The sequence below is a fragment of the Sprattus sprattus genome (assembly GCF_963457725.1).
Source record: "Sprattus sprattus genome assembly, chromosome: 19".
NCBI classification, from domain to species: domain Eukaryota; kingdom Metazoa; phylum Chordata; class Actinopteri; order Clupeiformes; family Clupeidae; genus Sprattus; species Sprattus sprattus.
Window position 1 is genome coordinate 1,999,462 of NC_137917.1, and position 17,390 is coordinate 2,016,851.

Genomic DNA, 17,390 nt, shown 5'->3' on the forward strand with positions numbered 1-17,390 from the left:
CTACACTCTGAAAAACAAATGGGCTAAAATAATGATGTGACAGTATGAGACAAATACAACAGTATCCATAAAGGGGAATTATTATGTTGCAACAAAGAAACCCACCTTTATCCATAGCTGTGAGTTTATATTATAATCACTGTTCTAGTAGTATTGATATGTAGCTTCAGAGCATGAATTAATAAAGGAATGAATTAAAAATGAATTCAACTTTAATTTGTTAACAGTATGGATGAATTAGGATTAAATAAATAGACAAACTATGGCAGAATGACAAATGAAAATTACTCAAATCTGAAATAATACAAATGATCCCTACTATTTTTGACAACATTGTATCTTTTGAGCATAAAGTAAAAGACAGAAAAGAATAGAAGACAAATACTGAAGTAACATGCTCCACTTCTAGATTGACATTTAAAGCACACCTTGAAATTAAAAACTAGACCTTCCGAATCCCTCTTAAAATACAGGACTGCTTTAGAAGTGCCATGTATGCTAATCAATGAAATGTTATTCTGAGCAGCACTGGCTCTGATGAGTATGGACATGTGCTATTTTGGTACGTGGCAGCATTCTTGATTTCTCCCAGAGGAATGTTTAATATCAGTGAATTTTAGCTAGTGGTTTTGTCACCGAGTGATATCTAAGGAAGACGCAAAACAAATGAAAAGAAAAGAAAAAAGCCAGAGATAACAATAACAAGATGTCTTCTATGTGCCACACTAAATTGCAGTAAAGAGCACTTATATTTTATCTGAGTTTGTCCGTTTAGAAATGTCCTGCATTCTTATCCCCATTCCCAAAATCCCAATTTTCCCCAGAGCTGATTTTTTAGGGAGTGGATTTCAGGGTGCAGATTTTAATGCATTTTGGCCTTTTATTCATATTGCCTGTTGTTTGTCTCAAAATTCTCTCCAACAAAAAGGCTAATTCCATATGTTTGGCAACAAAACAAAAACTGAAAAATATAATTACATTTAATTTTAATTCACAGTTCAGGTCACTTACAATCATGTGTCATTCAGCTAACTAGGAATTACAGGATATTCATTAAAGATATTTAGTGCAATTAGAGTTTACTGTCAACCACCGGGGCCACCTCAACTACAACTTTTCCCAAGTTTTTCCCTGCATACATGTGGTCTACTGCCCTGAACACAGATTCCAGCCCCACAAACCTTCCTTCTGGGTCCATATCCCCCCTATCTACCTCACACACCAGCTGCCCTTTAGCAAACAGCTTCATCATGTCTGTTAGTGACTCCCGGTAGTCAGACAGGAAGTGAGGTAGGAAGAAGCCCCGCACACTGGCCGACTTCTTCAGGAGTTTAGCAGGCAGAGTTCCACCCGTTATAGGCTGGAGTCCGGATGCTGACTTGTACCCCGAGATGAACCCGATCACGATTAGCCTGCCCTTATTAGCCAGCGAGTTGACGGACAGGTCGAAGATGCCGCCACCCACGGACTCGTACACCACGTCAATGCCCTGCGGGTACTCTTTGCGCAGTGTGGCGGCCAGGTCCTCGGACTTGTAGTTGATGGGCCGGTCGCAGCCAATGGTCTTCAGGAACCCAGCCTTCTCGTCCGACGAGCAGGTCCCCACCACGTGGCAGCCGGCCTTCTTGGCGAACTGCACAGCGAACTGACCCGTGCCGCCGGCCGCCGCTGTCACCAGCACCGTGTCGCCCTCCCTCAGATCGCCCAGGCGGCGCAGTGCGATGTGGGCCGTGGCGCCGCTCAGAAGCATGGTAAGGTACTCGGGTTTGGCAGCGGGCATGGTCACCACCTTCTTGGCGGGGATGATGGAGTACTCGGCGAAAGCACCCTCACTGAAGTAGGCCACGGTGTCGCCCACAGTGAAGTGGGCGCTGGCACTCAGGCCCAGGCCCACCACCTCGCCGATGCCCTCAAAGCCAGCATCAAAGGGGGGCTTCACTGAAGGGTCATAGCGCCCTGCCGAGTAGTTGATATCAGAGGCATTGATACCAACAAACCTAAACAGCAGAGAAAAATAAAAATAAACTGTACAATGTTTTACATACAGTCAAATTTGTCCGAAAGGCATATAACAATTATGTGCATCAAAACCCAACATGTGATTTATATTTTTTCCAAAAAAGTAGCAGAAATGCTTGCATGACAAAGTCTGTGTTTCCTGAGATGGAAATATATGTCTTGCTTAATGAGAGGCATATCAGGGCAGTAAAGAAAAAAGTTTGTCGTAATGGTGAAACAAGACAAGACAAGACTTTTTTTTATGTAAGTCTAGTCTAGTCCTATATTATTATCTATTATTACCAAATAAGTTGTTTTCTTTGGGATTTTTTGTTTGTAATTTCAGATAACAACACGTATGAAAGGTGCATGAATAAATGATTCCCCCTTTCAGGGCTTGCTGAGATTCATGTGTGATCATATCACCGTGGTGACTGTGTGAAAGTGTCAGCTATTAGCTGTAATACAATGGCAAACACATGTGACTTGATACATGTTAAACAGTGTTTTGTCTGTTTCTCTCCATTTATCATGAGGACATCAGGGTATTTATTGTTTAAAAATCACTTTCATATGGGGGCCTCCATAATCTATAATAGAAATAGATTTATAACATAGGCAAGGCAAAACTTAATCCTGCATTGAAACTTAACAGGAAAAAAAAATTACGATCTCGAGGTAATTCTGCAAAGTTACTTGATTAATTGTCCAACTCATATTTACCACAATGGCACACTGCAGTCCAGCAATTAAGGAGGCTGGGTTTAGAGGTGTAGCCCATTCTCTAGGCCTACTGCATTTTAATACAATACAAAAAATGATACGCCTGCGGAACTAGATAACCTATGGAATTCTTATTATTTAAGTAAGAGAAAAGCAGCACATTCACGGCATAGCCTGTACGTACGCCAATTCAACTTTCATTACTGCGTAAACAAGACAAAGACATTTAACAGGGTATTGGCTTAGTTTATGTGGTTACCTTCTGTAGGCTACATACAATACCACAAGGCTTAATTCCAACGTGACCATGTTGTGATCGAGGGGATAAATCTATTTGCGAAGTTAGGTTCAATTATGGGAAATATTCGGGTCAGGTCACCTTAACTTGTCGGTTAAACAGTGGACTGTTGGACGACTGGACTGCCTTGAATGAGGCTACTTAATGGCATAGGTGTCTCAGACACATTCAAATTCGATCATTCAGGAGGATACAGACAATTTGCCTCATAATTTCCGAACACTACCGGTACATAATAGCTTCAGAGGTTTCTGTCTGCTTGCTGGTGGCCTGGGCTACTGTATCTACACATTTCTACTGTCTACCCCTAGGCCGTGCCAAGCGTGGCAGAATATCATATCGCAGGTTAGTGACGTAATAAAATGGAATAGATCAAGATGCAGAGATGGATTGATGGACAGATGTTGGGGCGGAACTTGGACACGTTTCTCACGTAGTGGTAGCTTCCTCAGTAACGTCCTCATACAGACAACACATTTGTAAAAACTGCAGGTAACTAGTCGATTTCAGTATCTTTCCAGTACACAACTGATGACTAACTATGCAAATAAGACGACATCCGTCAAGGTAAGGTGCAATTCTTACCCAAAGCAAAATGACACACTGCTGTGAGTGCATATTTTTGGATAATGTAAGCTAGCTATGGGGGTTAGCTAAATAATCTGCATATAGTGATACAAGCATGGTTTTTAGTATGGGTCCACTAGACATGCATTTAGAAAAGATAACCTAAAGCTAGAGGTATTACTCACCGATTTCTGACCAACAAATCCCCGTCGCCTGGTGTAGGTACTGGAACAGTTAGTAAAGAAACGGCGCTCCTAAAATGTTGGCTTAGCTTCGTAACAACAAGCTTTTTCATTGAACTTGGTATGGACGAACCTTTAAAATCCATGAAGTGTGTGGAGTATGAGTGGTCTATTATGGTGCGACGTGACAACACATTAACTCCTAAAACCGTGTTAGATCTTCCGCAGTACTCATTTAACACCAAAAAGACACTTCTACCGTTTCGTTGCAAGACTGTCCGGTACATTTCATCCACGAGTATAAAATATCAAAGTTCACGGTCACTTGGGATACACCGATAGGAGTGAATGACTGACCTACCGTAACCGAACTTGCTTATTTTTTTTAAATAACTAATACGCTTATTATACCACACTTTAAATTGCCAACGACATAATTAGATCACGTTAGTGCCCAAACAGGTTACAACAACGCAAATACAAAGCATTATTTTAACGTGAACTGCGGCGTGCAATGTTGCATTTAGGCTACAGTTGGATTCCCGAGTCCCTCCCCTTCCCGTGCAGAACATTTCCTTCCTACTAAGGTGAAACGAATCAATCTTGAGTTTCAAACATCCCCTTTATAAGTTGAAGAATTTCCCGAACGCATTTGTAAAGAATAAGAGTTTGTGTGTTCCAGAAGTCACAGATAGGCTGCGTCGTCAGATTCAAGTGTCTGCGAAGCTTCCCTTGTTCTCACGCAAGGCATGCTGAGCTGGGAAAATAGCACAAGGCACCTTCCAGAAAGATGCGTTTATTAAACACAGTTAGGTTACCACTCGCATGTGCTGCCTACAGTATAGGTTATAAAGGGAAATACCTCTCCGAATTAGTGTTGCTCTATACATAAACACCTTGATTATGATAACAGCAATACATTATTTTATTCTAAGTAGACCAATGATAACGGTATGATAAGATTATGATTGACATTTACATATTGTCTACTGTGATATTACTTCTTGTAGCCTAGTATCTTATCTTTAAAACTGGAATGGGCCAACAAATCTATCCATTTTTCATACAAAGCCACTTCGTCGTTATCGGAGGAAAAAACAAGACAATTAAATAGATTGACAGGAAGGTTTCACTGTCAGAGTGACGCTTATAGGGCGAGGGGAGGAGTAAAAGTGAAGCAGGAAAAGCCACTCGATGCGTCTGTCTATCAGTTGAGACTGTCTGAAACGCTTCTGGATTCAACGCGTTTTTTTCACATCAGACAGGACCCCGGCTCACTCCCTGGAGTTTAAAGAAGAGAAATTAGTCCGTGTCGATCTTCTGGAGTGGGTGGATGCCTGCATCTTGTTTATTTCCCTCACACGCAGGCAACCGCGCGACATCAACCGCCCGCACACACACTCGGAGCAGCGGCGAGAATTTTTTTTGCGACTCGTAATGTAGCAAAGTAGAAGCCGTCTCTCCAGTGCTGGCGCAAAGGAAGAGCGTAAACTATCCGCCGACGGCGAGGCTTGATCCGGCTGTGGTGGCGTGTTGACGGTACTGACATTAACCATCTAATGCCTGCCTATTTCTTTCTGATCTTCCCTTGATTTTTAGGGCAGAATAGAAGATACCTCTTCAGCTCGGAAATATTATTGAGAAGCTTTGTGCTCACACTGGAGGTGTTTGCTTCCATTTTTGACCCATCTCACTTTATTGATTTGGGAGTGCAAACGCTACAGAGTAACACGGTGAGATTGTGATCTTTTTTCTCCCCATGGCAGAAGGGGAGTGACTGAAACTTGGCTTCAATGTCTGCCGCTTTTTTCGCTGAGAAAGTGATGAGCGAAGATGAGCTTTGATCGACATGATATGAATCGGCGCAACCTCTGTACCGTCTCTATACTTCAGAAACTTTTTTTACCCAATTCTTTCCTCCTGAGAAGTCCGTAATTTCTCTGAAAAGGGACACAGTCACACTCATTGTGAAAGAGTGAAAAGCTTTTTGCTTGGATGATTTTTTTTATTATCCAGCTCGAATTCCAGAAGTGTAAAATTAATTTAGACTCTGAAGTTATTTTGGATAGTTTTTTCTCCGTTGATTGACTGCTGTTGTGATTCCTGCATGAAAAGTACTGTGGAAAGTGACGGGTCACTATGCCGAGGAGAAAGCAGCAAGAACCCAGGCGATCCGCAGGTAAGCGTCTTCCACGACTCTCATCTCACAAAGCCTTTTCAATTATTACCAAAATAGATTTGTTCTTTCATTTTATCATTTCTTCTTCTGACTATCTAGTAAAAAATCACGCGCTTTATGGGTTTGTTATTATCAACATTCTTCCCAATCATCTTAGTTTTCTGGGAATAGTCAGTGCAATAATAATTTAACATTTTAAACGAATCTCTCAATTACTACTGGCGTAATTACGGCAAGATGTTTTTCGTCATTCAGATGATGGGAACACTTAACATAGGTAAACATTCGAAAACGACTGGTACACGTGTTATATTACGAGTAGAAGTCTATTGATTTTTATGTGCTGACATGTTTATTTGAGTCACTTAACCAGAAAAATATTCCAGAGAAAACGTTACCTGAAACAAGGGCCTCTATTGAGGCTTATTGCAGCATTATAGACTAGAGAAATAATGAATAATTAAATCAGAGATTGAGGGAGAGGGGCAAAGAAATGGGGAGAAAATGGAGAGAAAAACTGGTGTGAGCTGGTTCTCTTTCTTTTCTGTTTTATTAGAGGATTGCCATCCTTGATTTGATGCGTGATTGATCGCCTGTCATGTGGCAGCCTTTGATCTATTCATCCCTGATAAACATCAATAAATCTCCCCATGGAGACACGCATGCTCCTGACAGCTTTAGCCACTCAAAGGACAACTCTCCGCCCCCCACCCCTCTTAAAAAAGGGAGAAAAAAGAAAAGTTACTCAAAAAGAGAAATCCTCACATCCAATTTTGAGGAAAATTGGAGAGTGAAAGAGAAGGGTAAGAAACGGATGTGAAAGGAGACGTGGAGGATTTCTAGGATAATGGAAACCAGTCAAATCCTAATTATGTAGAGCTTATTAACAACCCCCAGCTCGGCTGATTAACAGACTTAGGGTACAACTCTTGAAAATCAGAATTTGACCCCCTCTCATCCCATTTTGCACATGCCACTCAAGGGAGCACTTGACTCGCATTCTTCTGGTCATGGGACTGAATCGTGTTTACTTGCTCGCAACATTAACAAAACCAGACTTTGACTCAAGAAGACTATCAAGGTTGAGGTCTAGTGATTTGGACTTGAAGACTTTTTTTCTCTCCCTCTCTCGCGCTCTCTCAGCCTCCTTTAACAAATGTAAATGAGTGACAGGGATTTCTACCTCTCGACTAATGAGCTTCAGCCTTTGAAGTTAGGCATTAACAACTGGAGTGAACAAAAGACAGTTATAGAATTTTAAAGAGATTCTGAAATATGAGGCGCACAGCAAGCTGAACAGGAGGCCAGGCAGCGAAAGACTTTGAACTCCGCAGGTTTATCATTTTAAATACGTGACTATGATGAGTTAGTGAGGAAGAACTGTGCTGTGCATCGGCCTAAATATGTACATCGCCCCACTGTAGTGCACTGACCCCACCTCCACCACGGGAACGAACTATGCCTCTAAACAATGCACTCCTTGGCGCACACACACACACACACATACAAAAAGTAAATATCAACAAGTCATCAGAAACCTTAGTAGTGGGGATTATGACGCAAGAACCCCAGCAAAGTTACCCTCCCTCCCCCCTTTCCTCCAAACGGCAAGAGATTTTAATGGTCTTTGCTCTCACACAAGCTCTGAAACGTTTGGAGGTTGACAGAGGTGTGATGGGGCACGGTAATCTGGCCTGGCAGCTCCTACATGGAAACATGCCGTCACTGTGACCCCCCTCCACACGCTCGTATTGATCTATTTGTCTCACTTTTGACAGGCGTATACATCATTGGCCGTAATGGTCAATCAGAAGCTGGCAGCCCAAGAGCGTTTCCATTCTTGCATTATCATTACAGTTAACACAGCGGCAGCAGCAGCAGCAGCAGCAGCAGCAGCAGCACCCTAACTTTACAATGAGTGTGTTGTTGGTGGAAGTGTGGTGTTAAACTAGCTTGTGGCTTTTCTGTGCTAGTGAACAAGAAGACTAATTGAGCGAAAGTTGATTCGGGGAGGTAGTAGTCACCGGCTGAAAGACCTTTACTGTGGGATTGGGGGTGGGTGTCCAGGGTTCAGGGAGAGCTCCGTGCTCTGTTCCTCACTAGAGAAAAGCCTTGGGAAGAGCAGCTCTGCCTGGGCAGCTGAAGGGGTCCATCGCCCCACCATGGATGCAGATTTCACTCTGCCTTGTCAATAGCGTGCAGTCCCCAAAAATGGGTTGATTCCACGCAGTCCAGGTTTATATGTTCCTTTTGAGGTGGCATTTCTATAATTTTTCGTTTTGCATTTATTTTATAATATTCTATTAACCTTTTATTATTAACGTTTTATTAACTCTGTTTCGTCCCAATCTTTATTATTCTTAAAGATATTTCCTAACTTTACACTCCTAATCTGCGAGTTGCATACATGCCGATTTTTACAGCATATTTTATGGTGTCTCTTTTAATTAAGTTGGTATTATTATTGGTATTATGTGTTTGTTTGTGAAAGTGTCTGTGACTGCCATTAGATGTGTGTATGTACTGTATGTGGACGCGTGCGTACATGTGTGTGAGTGTAGATACTGGTGTGTGTGCCTGTTTGTGCTATCTTAGGGATGTTTTTGTCCTTGAGTATGACTACCTTATTCATGTTTGAGGCGAGATAGTACAACTTGGTGTAAGAATAGTAGTCTTTGGTCGAATGCAAGGTTGTATTATATCTTGTGACGAAGTGAAAAACTAAAGCCAAAACAACCTCTTTCGGCGGAAAGAGAGTTCTCAATTATTATAGAAAAAGTAGGGTTTCCGCTCTGATCTTCATTAGAAGAGCCCCCCTAATTATCTGTAAAGCTGATGGATTTGTGATGGACTCTAACGATTAATGCTGACAAATTCAGTAAGGTGTCAGGTCCGCAGCTGCCTCGATGTAATCAAGTTGATATTATACAGTCCCCATAGCCCCTAGTGCAGTATCAACTCAATTTGCCTGTGCAGGTGACAAATGGACTTTGCTACCTGACTAATCATGTCAGGGAGACAATGCCGGCTAATGACCTCGCTAATCCCCCTGCTTTTAACGATGTAATAAAGCCCAGAAAGTGGGAACCGAATTCAGCTGTGTCGCCACTTCTCTCACTCGGCTGCGAAAAAATGGCCTCATCATTTTCTTCCCCCTCATCAAGTATTCTTTCATATTTGACATTTCATATTTTCCAGCTGTTTCTCAACTTTTGTGTTGCGCTTTTGGATGCTCTTTTTATGCGGACAAATTATTGTTTTTTTTTTTAGAAACATCACTCCTTTAATATTGAATTATTTTTTTTAAATCTCATTAAAATGTTTTTTGGTTAAACACACTTAAATATAATGTATTGCAAGTCAGTGCACTTTTGCTTTTTTAGGGTTTTAAAAATATATATATTTTCAGGAGGTCTTGTCAAGATTCACTGAGATGTGGGTTCAAGTGAAAACACTTCCTTCCTTGAAGGGGGGAACTCTTTTTGAAAGTTGTGGGGGGTTACATTTTATATTTGGAATGGTTAAGTATACCACTGACCTGGGATTAATGGCTGTACTTGCCCAGGGTAGCTAAGATTACATAGCGACCTTTGTGCAGCTCATTGGTGATGCTGTTATGTGATATTCGGTTCTGTAAATAATCAGTATACTATGATTTATGTGCAAACCTCTAAATCAGCAGCAATACTGAGTTCACCATGTGAAGGAAACCTTTTCTACTCATTTAGTTTTTAATGTAGGGCAAAAAAGGTTTTGAATACACGGCACGTTCAGAGCTTGTGATTTTTTTTATTATGTATGTGTGTGTGTGTGTTTTGCTTGCGCTGGTATATTCTAGGTCTGATTGCAAGCAGTTTGCGTGTCCAACTTTTTCACATCTCGCCTTCTTCTCTCAGTTCTTTAACAAAACCAAGGCTATACTATCAAGTTTTTCAGTTCAGGTGTCTTGTAATTTGGGCTGAAGTCCTGGTTTTTAGCTAACAACAACACAGGCCTACATTTATTGTAACTGTAAAATGTACGTACAACGGGAATACAGAGGAGAGCTTAACTTTGTCTTCAGATAGAGAAACCTGGTCTCATATTTGAAACAATAGTTAGCATGTAGCTACAGTGAAAAGCTTTATTGTGTGTGTGTGTGTGTGTGTTTAGCAACCATAGTCTCCCTTCCCGCTTCCCGGTGCCTCAGTAGAGGTTACACTAATTGGAGCGCTTGTGTCGTTAGCAGGTGACATCGATCCGTTTCGTCGATAGCCAGTTTTGCTCTTGTGCCTCACTCTGAGACTAATAGTTAAATTTGCATCTGGGAATAGAGCCAGTCAAAGGTCGAACAGTCTCGTTTCTCCCTTTCACATGACTATAGTCCCCTTATCACCTCATTGTGTGTACATATGCGTGTGTGTGTGTCTGTGTTTGTGTGTGTGTGTAGCATGTGGTGTATGCATGTGTAGTATGTGTATGTGCATGATAGAAATGCTAATTTTGCTACTGTTTTTTTTTTACTTGAATATAACACTAAGGCAGGGGTCTTATTTTTGCATTCAGTATGTGGATAGAGATAGCCATGCTAAGTAACGGCATGGAAATAAAAACAGCCCAGACCTCCCTTGTGCCCAGTCATTCCCGCTGAACTAGCCTCAGGACAGGTTTTTACCATCAGTATCGCCACCTTTCCTGCACTGTGAAAACATACACTACTCCCACACACGCACGGAAACACACACACATAAACACATGCCGGCTTTTATTCTCTCTCTCTCTCTCTCTCTTTCACAAACACACAGCCACACACACAAACTCACTCTTACACAAACAACAACAAAAAACAAGAAAATAAGAAAGGGGAGAAACCCATTATTTTGCGATTGTTTTAGTTTTGACATTTGATTACTTTTAAATGTCTATTTTAATTTAATTTAGTATTTTTTGTAATACTTTTACATGCCATGTTTTCACTCCAGCATAAAATCGTTATCTGTGGTCAAAGAGGACTGTTCGACAAAAAAATGAACATATATTTTTTGCTGCTGTTATATTTAGTATACATGTATTAACTGAGTTATTACAAACACAGTTCAGGAATAATTAAATAAATGTGCTCTGAAGTTATTAGATTTGTGCACATTTATTATGATCTAAGTGAGATTACGAAGTTAATGTTTGTCATTTTCAAGGAATACTTTTCCCTTAGCGTCTTTGTTGATAAAACTTTGTGTCTTTGTGGGCGCCTGTGTGTATGTGTCCTAAATTTGATCAAGGATTCAATCTTCCTTAAACTGGTAGGATTTTTAAGTGGCCCCATAGTGTTAGCGGAAGTCTCCGAGACGTAAATCTAACATGTTCTTGTCATTAATAAAAGATGAGCAATTACGGAATATTTTGTCTAATAAGTATTTGAGTGCCTTTGCGCAGAAGAAACACGTAGCTTACCCACTCATTACATCAGTTAGCATGGGCAGAACACAGAGCGCCAGGCACTCCTTTGATGCCAACAAACAAACATACAAACGAGATGGGCCCTCTCCAGAGAAGCAACGCTTTACCCAGGGACCCCGGCGAGCTCCTCCTCTCACCCCCACTCTCTTTCACTCGCGCTCTCTCTCTCCTCTCTCTCGTTTTCTGTGCCTCACACACACACACACACACACACAGTTCTCTCTCTCCGCCTTTCTCTCCTTCATGTGTGCATCTACTTTTCTTTCTGTCTCTCTGTCTCTCTCTCTCTCGCAGTCTCTCTCATCTTCCATCAGCCGCTTTCAGCGAGAGCATGGCAGAGCAAAAAAACTAGAGGAAAATGTTGCTTAAAAATGCAAATTTTTTTTCTACATGAAAGCACCCCTATTTTACCTCATTAAACATAAGGCCCATGCAGATTAGCAGCCATGGGCAGAGGGAGGGAGCAGAAGGGGATACCAATGACAGAGAGATGCAGAGAGAGAGAGAAAAGGCCATGAGGGAGAGAGAGGGAGTGTGAGAGCGGGAAAGTGAGTGTGTATCCATGTACGTGTGTGTGTAAGAGAAAGAGAGGGAGAGAGAGAAAGAGAGGGGCGAGGGGTAGCAGTGTTCAGGAAGGGTATTAAAGCTGACAGATGAACAGGACGACGGACAAATTCTCCCGCAGCAGCTGTGACTGCGGCCATTATCTTGACAGGTGTCAATTAAGAATTACTGCCTGGTGGAGTGGTGCGTTTCGCCTCCCCCCAAACACCCCCCACCCCCCCTTTGCCCAGCTGTCTGTGTGTGAAAGAAATAACACTTTACCCTTGTCACTTTGCTAGCCCCTAGCTGTAGCCTCTAAAAATGAGCATTGGCGTGCTAATCGATAGAGCGGCGTAATAGTAATTATTCTGCCTGTTGATTTATGGCGCTGGGTGGTAGACTAGCGTGCCACCCGCTTGGGTTTTGCCAGCCGATCGCAGGGTTTCGTTCTATTTAGGATGACCTCAAAAATCTAGTAGTTTGTGTGTGTGCATGTATTTGAGCACGGCCATCTCAAAGTCTACCTATACAATTTTTTTTAATCTTGTGAATGATTTAAAGGCTACATGCTTAATGACCGGCTAAGCAGTGCACAATGCACAATGTGGCAGCAAAAATGGTCATACTGTAGGCCTGAAAAACAGCCAAAATCGTCCTCGCACCCCCTCCAAAGTACCAATTTCCTTCATCTCTCTCTCTACACCTCCAGTTTTCTTTTCCCTTTAGATTCTCTCTCTCGGGACAGTTAATCTGTCACAACGTTGAAAGCGGCTAGTTTGAGTTAAATGAGTGAGAAAATGAATGCTTGGTGTTACCAGTGTTGCCGGCTGCTTATTAGCTTTCATGCCCCTTTGCTCCGACTCCGGCACATCTGCAGAACGGGCTCCCCCTGCTCTCTCGGTTTAGTTGGGAGCAGCTCAGCATGCCAGCATGTGTTTTAACAAAAGAAAATGAAGAGGAGGAGAGGTAAAGCGAGTGAGAGGAAGAGAGAGACACAGAGGGAGAGATATTTGTCTTCGCTCGTAGTTAGCGTCGATAATGCCGTAGTCAGAGGTGGGATCGGGTGAGAGAAGAGCAGGGGAGTCAGAGAAACCTCGCTCTGCCTTTGACTGATCTGACTTTATCTTTATGGCACAGCAGGCTCCTGTGCCTTCGAGAAATGACTGGAAAACTGCTGCCGCTATTGGCACAACTCTGTACACGACTGTTTAAGAAAAAAAAAATGTGAATAGCCCCGGTAGAGTACGAAGTATTAAGAGGGGCAAAAAAGAAAAACACGGGGCACAGCGTAGAGTGTTCGGGGAGATGATTTGCCCGCCGCTGAGGGTAAATGGGTTGTGTAGACATACACATTTGATGATACATTTTTAAGCACAGGCCCGATATAATCACATGGTGGCTGTTGTTGGTACGCGTTTGAAAGCAGTATTAGGTGCGATGCAGTTTGAAATGATAGCGCAGGGATGGCTCATTTGAGCAGTGTGAAGCACGTATGTGTGCTCAAAGTACTGCTTTGTCGTCGCCCTTTAGGAGGCCATGAATACAAACAGAGGAGTTTGAAGGCAAATTGGGAGGGAGGCAGGAACGTGAATGCAAGCAAAGCCCTCTTCTCAGAGGTTGTCCCCAGCCCATCTCGTCATTTAAGTCAATGGCATTTTGTAGGTCCCCCCCCCTACATTGTTATTTGATTTGCATAGCTGTTTCCTTGCATGGACAGGCATCAGCGTGGCCTACTATAACATCAGAAATCATCCTCTCCCTCTATCTCTCTCTTCTGCTAACCTCCCTGCTTCTTCTTCCGCCCTCCCTCCCTCTCTCTCTTGTCTTTTTTTTCCCTCTGCCATTTTATTCTCTCCCCTCATCTTTCCTCCCCCCCCCCCCACACTACGGCGTTCTCTCTGTCTGCTCAACAGAAGATGCCCCCTGGCTGTTGTCTGACCTTAGAATATGATACACCCATGCAAATCACCCCTGTGCCGGCTTCATCCTCTTTCTCCAAACGTTTGTGTGTTATCAAAATAAACAGCGGAGCGGGATAATGGCCTTTGTGGAGATGGATGCTGGGATTGGGGAAGGATTAAATATTAACTTGATCTGGCTGACTCAAGGCAGTGTCTTACATTGAACCTCTGCTAGGGCGGGCGGGCGGGCGGGCACGCAGCTAGTGCCTTGGCTCCTGCGATCGCTCTGCCCCACCAATCCACAAACAGAGAGGGAAACCTTTCCAGTGTTTTTTTCTAGTTTAAAAAAATAAATAACTCAGCCATCAGCTATGACCTCTACAGCGGCGTGTTTGTTTGTGTGAGTGCGAATGGTAGTTTATAGTGGGGTTGGTGTGTGTGTGTGTGTGTGTGTGTGTGTGTGTGTGTGTGTTTTTCACAAGTCTTCAGAGATCAGGGACATATTTTGTCATTTGAGCTTGAATCAGGTAAATGCTTCCCCTGTGCCGGGATGGCGCTGCGCTACACGAGCACGTCCTCGTGGTAACTGCGGCACTCCAAGCTGGAGGCCTGCAGTTATGTAATTGACTCTCAGCGGGCCATGCACTGAGGTGTCTTTTGTAGCGCGCTGACCGGCTTTGACAGCGTCTCTGGCTGTTTGAAAAGCGCCCCTCAGCACCTCACTCACGTCCATCATAGTTTTGTTCTCTCATCCACCACTTCCTCTTGTGTGTCTGATTAGACATGTCTCGACTTGGAGGCACATCTGAAGACTAGAATAGAGATATGCCCGTCATAGGAAGCTTAAGGAATGTTGTATTCGTATGGAATAGTCCCTCTTCATTACTGGTGAGAAACATAAGAGCCATTATGAAACAAAAAGCGTTTAAGCGTCTTTAAGCATGTTGGGGTTGCGGCTTAGTGTTTGAGTAGAAGTGAGCCCTGTCTTTGACTGTGTGTTCGTGTGTGTGTGTGTGTGTGTGTGTGTGTGTGTGTGTGTGTGTGTGTGTGTGTCAGTGAGTGCTGTGAGGGAGCAGAGGTGCCCACAGCCACAAAAGCAGGAGGTCAAACATGGCCGCCGCTCATCACTCACCCCTAATGATGTCTCGTTTTCCCGCCCCTTCCCAGCTTGCTAGGAGCACGGGTGCACATCTGATGGGGTCACCGGCGGGTCGCGACCCCCAGGTGGCTTAGCCCCTTTCTCTCTCTCTCTCTCTCTACTCTCAGCTTGTTTTTCTCCTCTCTCTCTCTCCCTCTCCCTCTCCCTCTCCCTCTATCTCTCTTTCCCTCTCCCTCTCCCTCTCCCTCGTCTCCACTGGCAACCCATTGAATGTCAGGGAGAGCCTCTGTGGACCGTCAGTGTTGTTGAAGCGCTGGAGTTTCATGTGCTTAAATAAACACAGTGTACATGTGATGGTTCACCTCCCTGCTCACCACCTCCTCCCTCTCTGCCTCCCATCTCCCTCCCTCCTCCACTTTCCTCATTCCAGTGACATATACACACACACACACACACACACACACACACACACACACACACACACTCTCAAATCAGTCGACAGTCAAAGGCATTACATGAAGGGTTTGCTTTTTTCCCCCCGGAATGACCGTAGCTGATGTGTGTTTGTTTGTGTGTGTGTGTGTGTGTGTGTGTTTGTGTGTAAAGAGAGAGGTGGCGTCTCATACAAAGGTTCGTGTCGCGGCTGATTCACAGATGATAGGGTTTCATCTCCACGTGGATAAGACCTTGTGTAGGAGGAACGGGAGAAAGACTGAGTGTGTGTGTGTGTGTGTGTGTGTGTGTGTGTGTGTTTGTGTGTGTATGTGTGTGTATGTGCGCTCGCAAGAGACAATATGTTTGTATCTTAGGGAAGGAGAATGGAGAATACGTGTGTGTGTGTGTGTGTTAGGGAGAGACAGAGTCTGAGTGGGTGCAGAGAAAGAATGTCTTATAGAGAGAGAGAGAGAGTGTATTTTTACAGAGGGACAGAGACAGAGAGAGAGAGAGTGAGAGAGAGAGTGTGTTTTTTTTACAGAGGGAGAGACACAGACAGAGAGAGAGAGAGAGTATGTGTGTGTGTGTGTGTGTGTGTGTGTGTGTGTGTGTGTGTGTGTGTGTGTGTGTGTGTGTGTGTGTGTGTGTGTGTGTGTGTGTGTGTGTGTAAGGGAGAGTGAGAGGTGGGCCTGACAGTGGGATGCTTGTTGTCCAGGCTTAGGCGTTTGGTTTGCTTTGGTTTGGGGGCGGTACCTGCTCTGCTGGGCCGCTGTGATTGGCCGTGCTTGGCAGTGTCCTGGCTCTGTGAAATATCAGCCATCAGGCAGAGAATGAAGTCACCCCCTTTACCATCTCTTTTTACAAACATCTGACTGCCGCCTGAACAGGCTCTCTGACCTCACCTCTCTCTGTTTGGGTGTGTGTGTGGTGTGTGTGTGTGTGTGTGTGTGTGTGGGGGGGGGGGGTTGTTTGTTGTGTGTGCAGTTGTGAGTAACATTCACTGTCTCAAAGAACAGACATTCGTTTTTGATAGATGAATACCAAAGACATCGAATCACCTGGAAAAACCGGAAAGTGTGCCCTGTGTACAGACACACACACACACACACCCTCATCTTCATTCTTTATTTACCTCATCACTTTGTCATAAATCTCTGTCTTATCTCAGACATGGCTTTGGCCCCACTCAGGTTACAGGCCCGCGCATGACGGGCAGAGAGTCCTGATGAGAAACGTGTGTGTGTGTGTGTGTGTGTGTGTGTGTGTGTGTGTGTGTGTGTGTGTGTGTGTGTGTGTGTGTGTGTGTGTGTGTGTGTGTGTGTGTGTGTGTGTGTGTGTGTGTGTGTGTGTGTGTGTGTGTGTGTGTATGTGTCCGTGTGTTTGTGTGTGTGTCCGTGTGTGTGTGTGTGTGTGTGTGTGTGTGTGTGTGTGTGTGTTTGTGTGTGTGTGTGTGCATGCAATGAGGGGAGGGCCCTGAAGGACTACGAGAAACCTAAATCCTCATAAAAAAGGGCACACTCAGTCCAGGCCAAGAAAGAAGAGCAAGCAGAGCTAGTGGGAGAGGGAGAGGGAGAGAGAGAGAAGGAGAGAGAGAGAAGGAGAGAGAGAGAGAGAGAGAGAGAGGGGAGTGAAGGCGAGAGGGAGAAAGAGAAGGGGGGTAAAGACGAAGACGACGATGAAGAAGAAGAAGAAGAAGAAGAAAAAAAGTTGATTTCCTTTTTCAGCAGAGCCATACATCACAGGGCCTCCCAGCTGCACTGTCACCGGCTGACAGAATGACATGTGTCATTTATCAAAGGGGCCAGTTGGGGGCCGGGCGGGGGCCTTGGGAAACGTGCACCACAAAGCCTGGGAGAGTTTATTCCACCGCACGGCCCCACCTCCTCTCTCTCTTCCTCCCCCTTTCTCTCCCTCTCTCTCTCTCTCTCTCTCTCTCTCTCTCTCTCTCTCTAGCACGCACAGCTCGCCTCCTAACTCTTTCTCACCCCCCCCCCCCCCCCCCACGGCACCCCTGCCCCTCCCTTCCCCT

At 44.1% G+C, this 17,390-nt stretch overlaps 2 protein-coding genes across 2 annotated transcripts in view; one reads left to right on the top strand and one right to left on the bottom strand.

Annotated features, from left to right (window-relative positions):
• Positions 1-200: 200 nt before the first annotated feature.
• LOC308380270 (prostaglandin reductase 3-like) lies at positions 201-4,294 on the bottom strand. The gene is made up of 2 exons (XM_080857552.1): positions 3,772-4,294; positions 201-1,997 (listed from the first exon to the last, which is right to left on the bottom strand). Exons 1-2 carry the CDS (start codon positions 4,053-4,055, stop codon positions 1,073-1,075), a joined length of 1,209 nt encoding a protein of 402 aa, XP_080713678.1. The 5' UTR covers positions 4,056-4,294; the 3' UTR covers positions 201-1,072.
• A 705-nt stretch (positions 4,295-4,999) lies between these two features.
• The window catches only part of LOC308380786 (teashirt homolog 1-like), a 32,600-nt gene continuing 20,209 nt past the window's right edge, over positions 5,000-17,390 (top strand). Inside the window, exon 1 of the mRNA XM_080858190.1 lies at positions 5,000-5,947. Coding sequence (XP_080714316.1) covers positions 5,908-5,947 — 40 coding nt within the window. The 5' untranslated portion in view covers positions 5,000-5,907. The remainder of the gene's footprint in view (positions 5,948-17,390) is intronic.

Excerpts from the sequence above, each read along its gene's own strand:
- LOC308380270 (XM_080857552.1), bottom strand. The coding sequence starts at position 4,055 with ATGTACCGGACAGTCTTGCAACGAAACGGTAGAAGTGTCTTTTTGGTG. Across the intron at positions 1,998-3,771 it reads GATTTGTTGGTCAGAAATCG|GTTTGTTGGTATCAATGCCT; the intron begins GTGAGTAATACC and ends TCTGCTGTTTAG.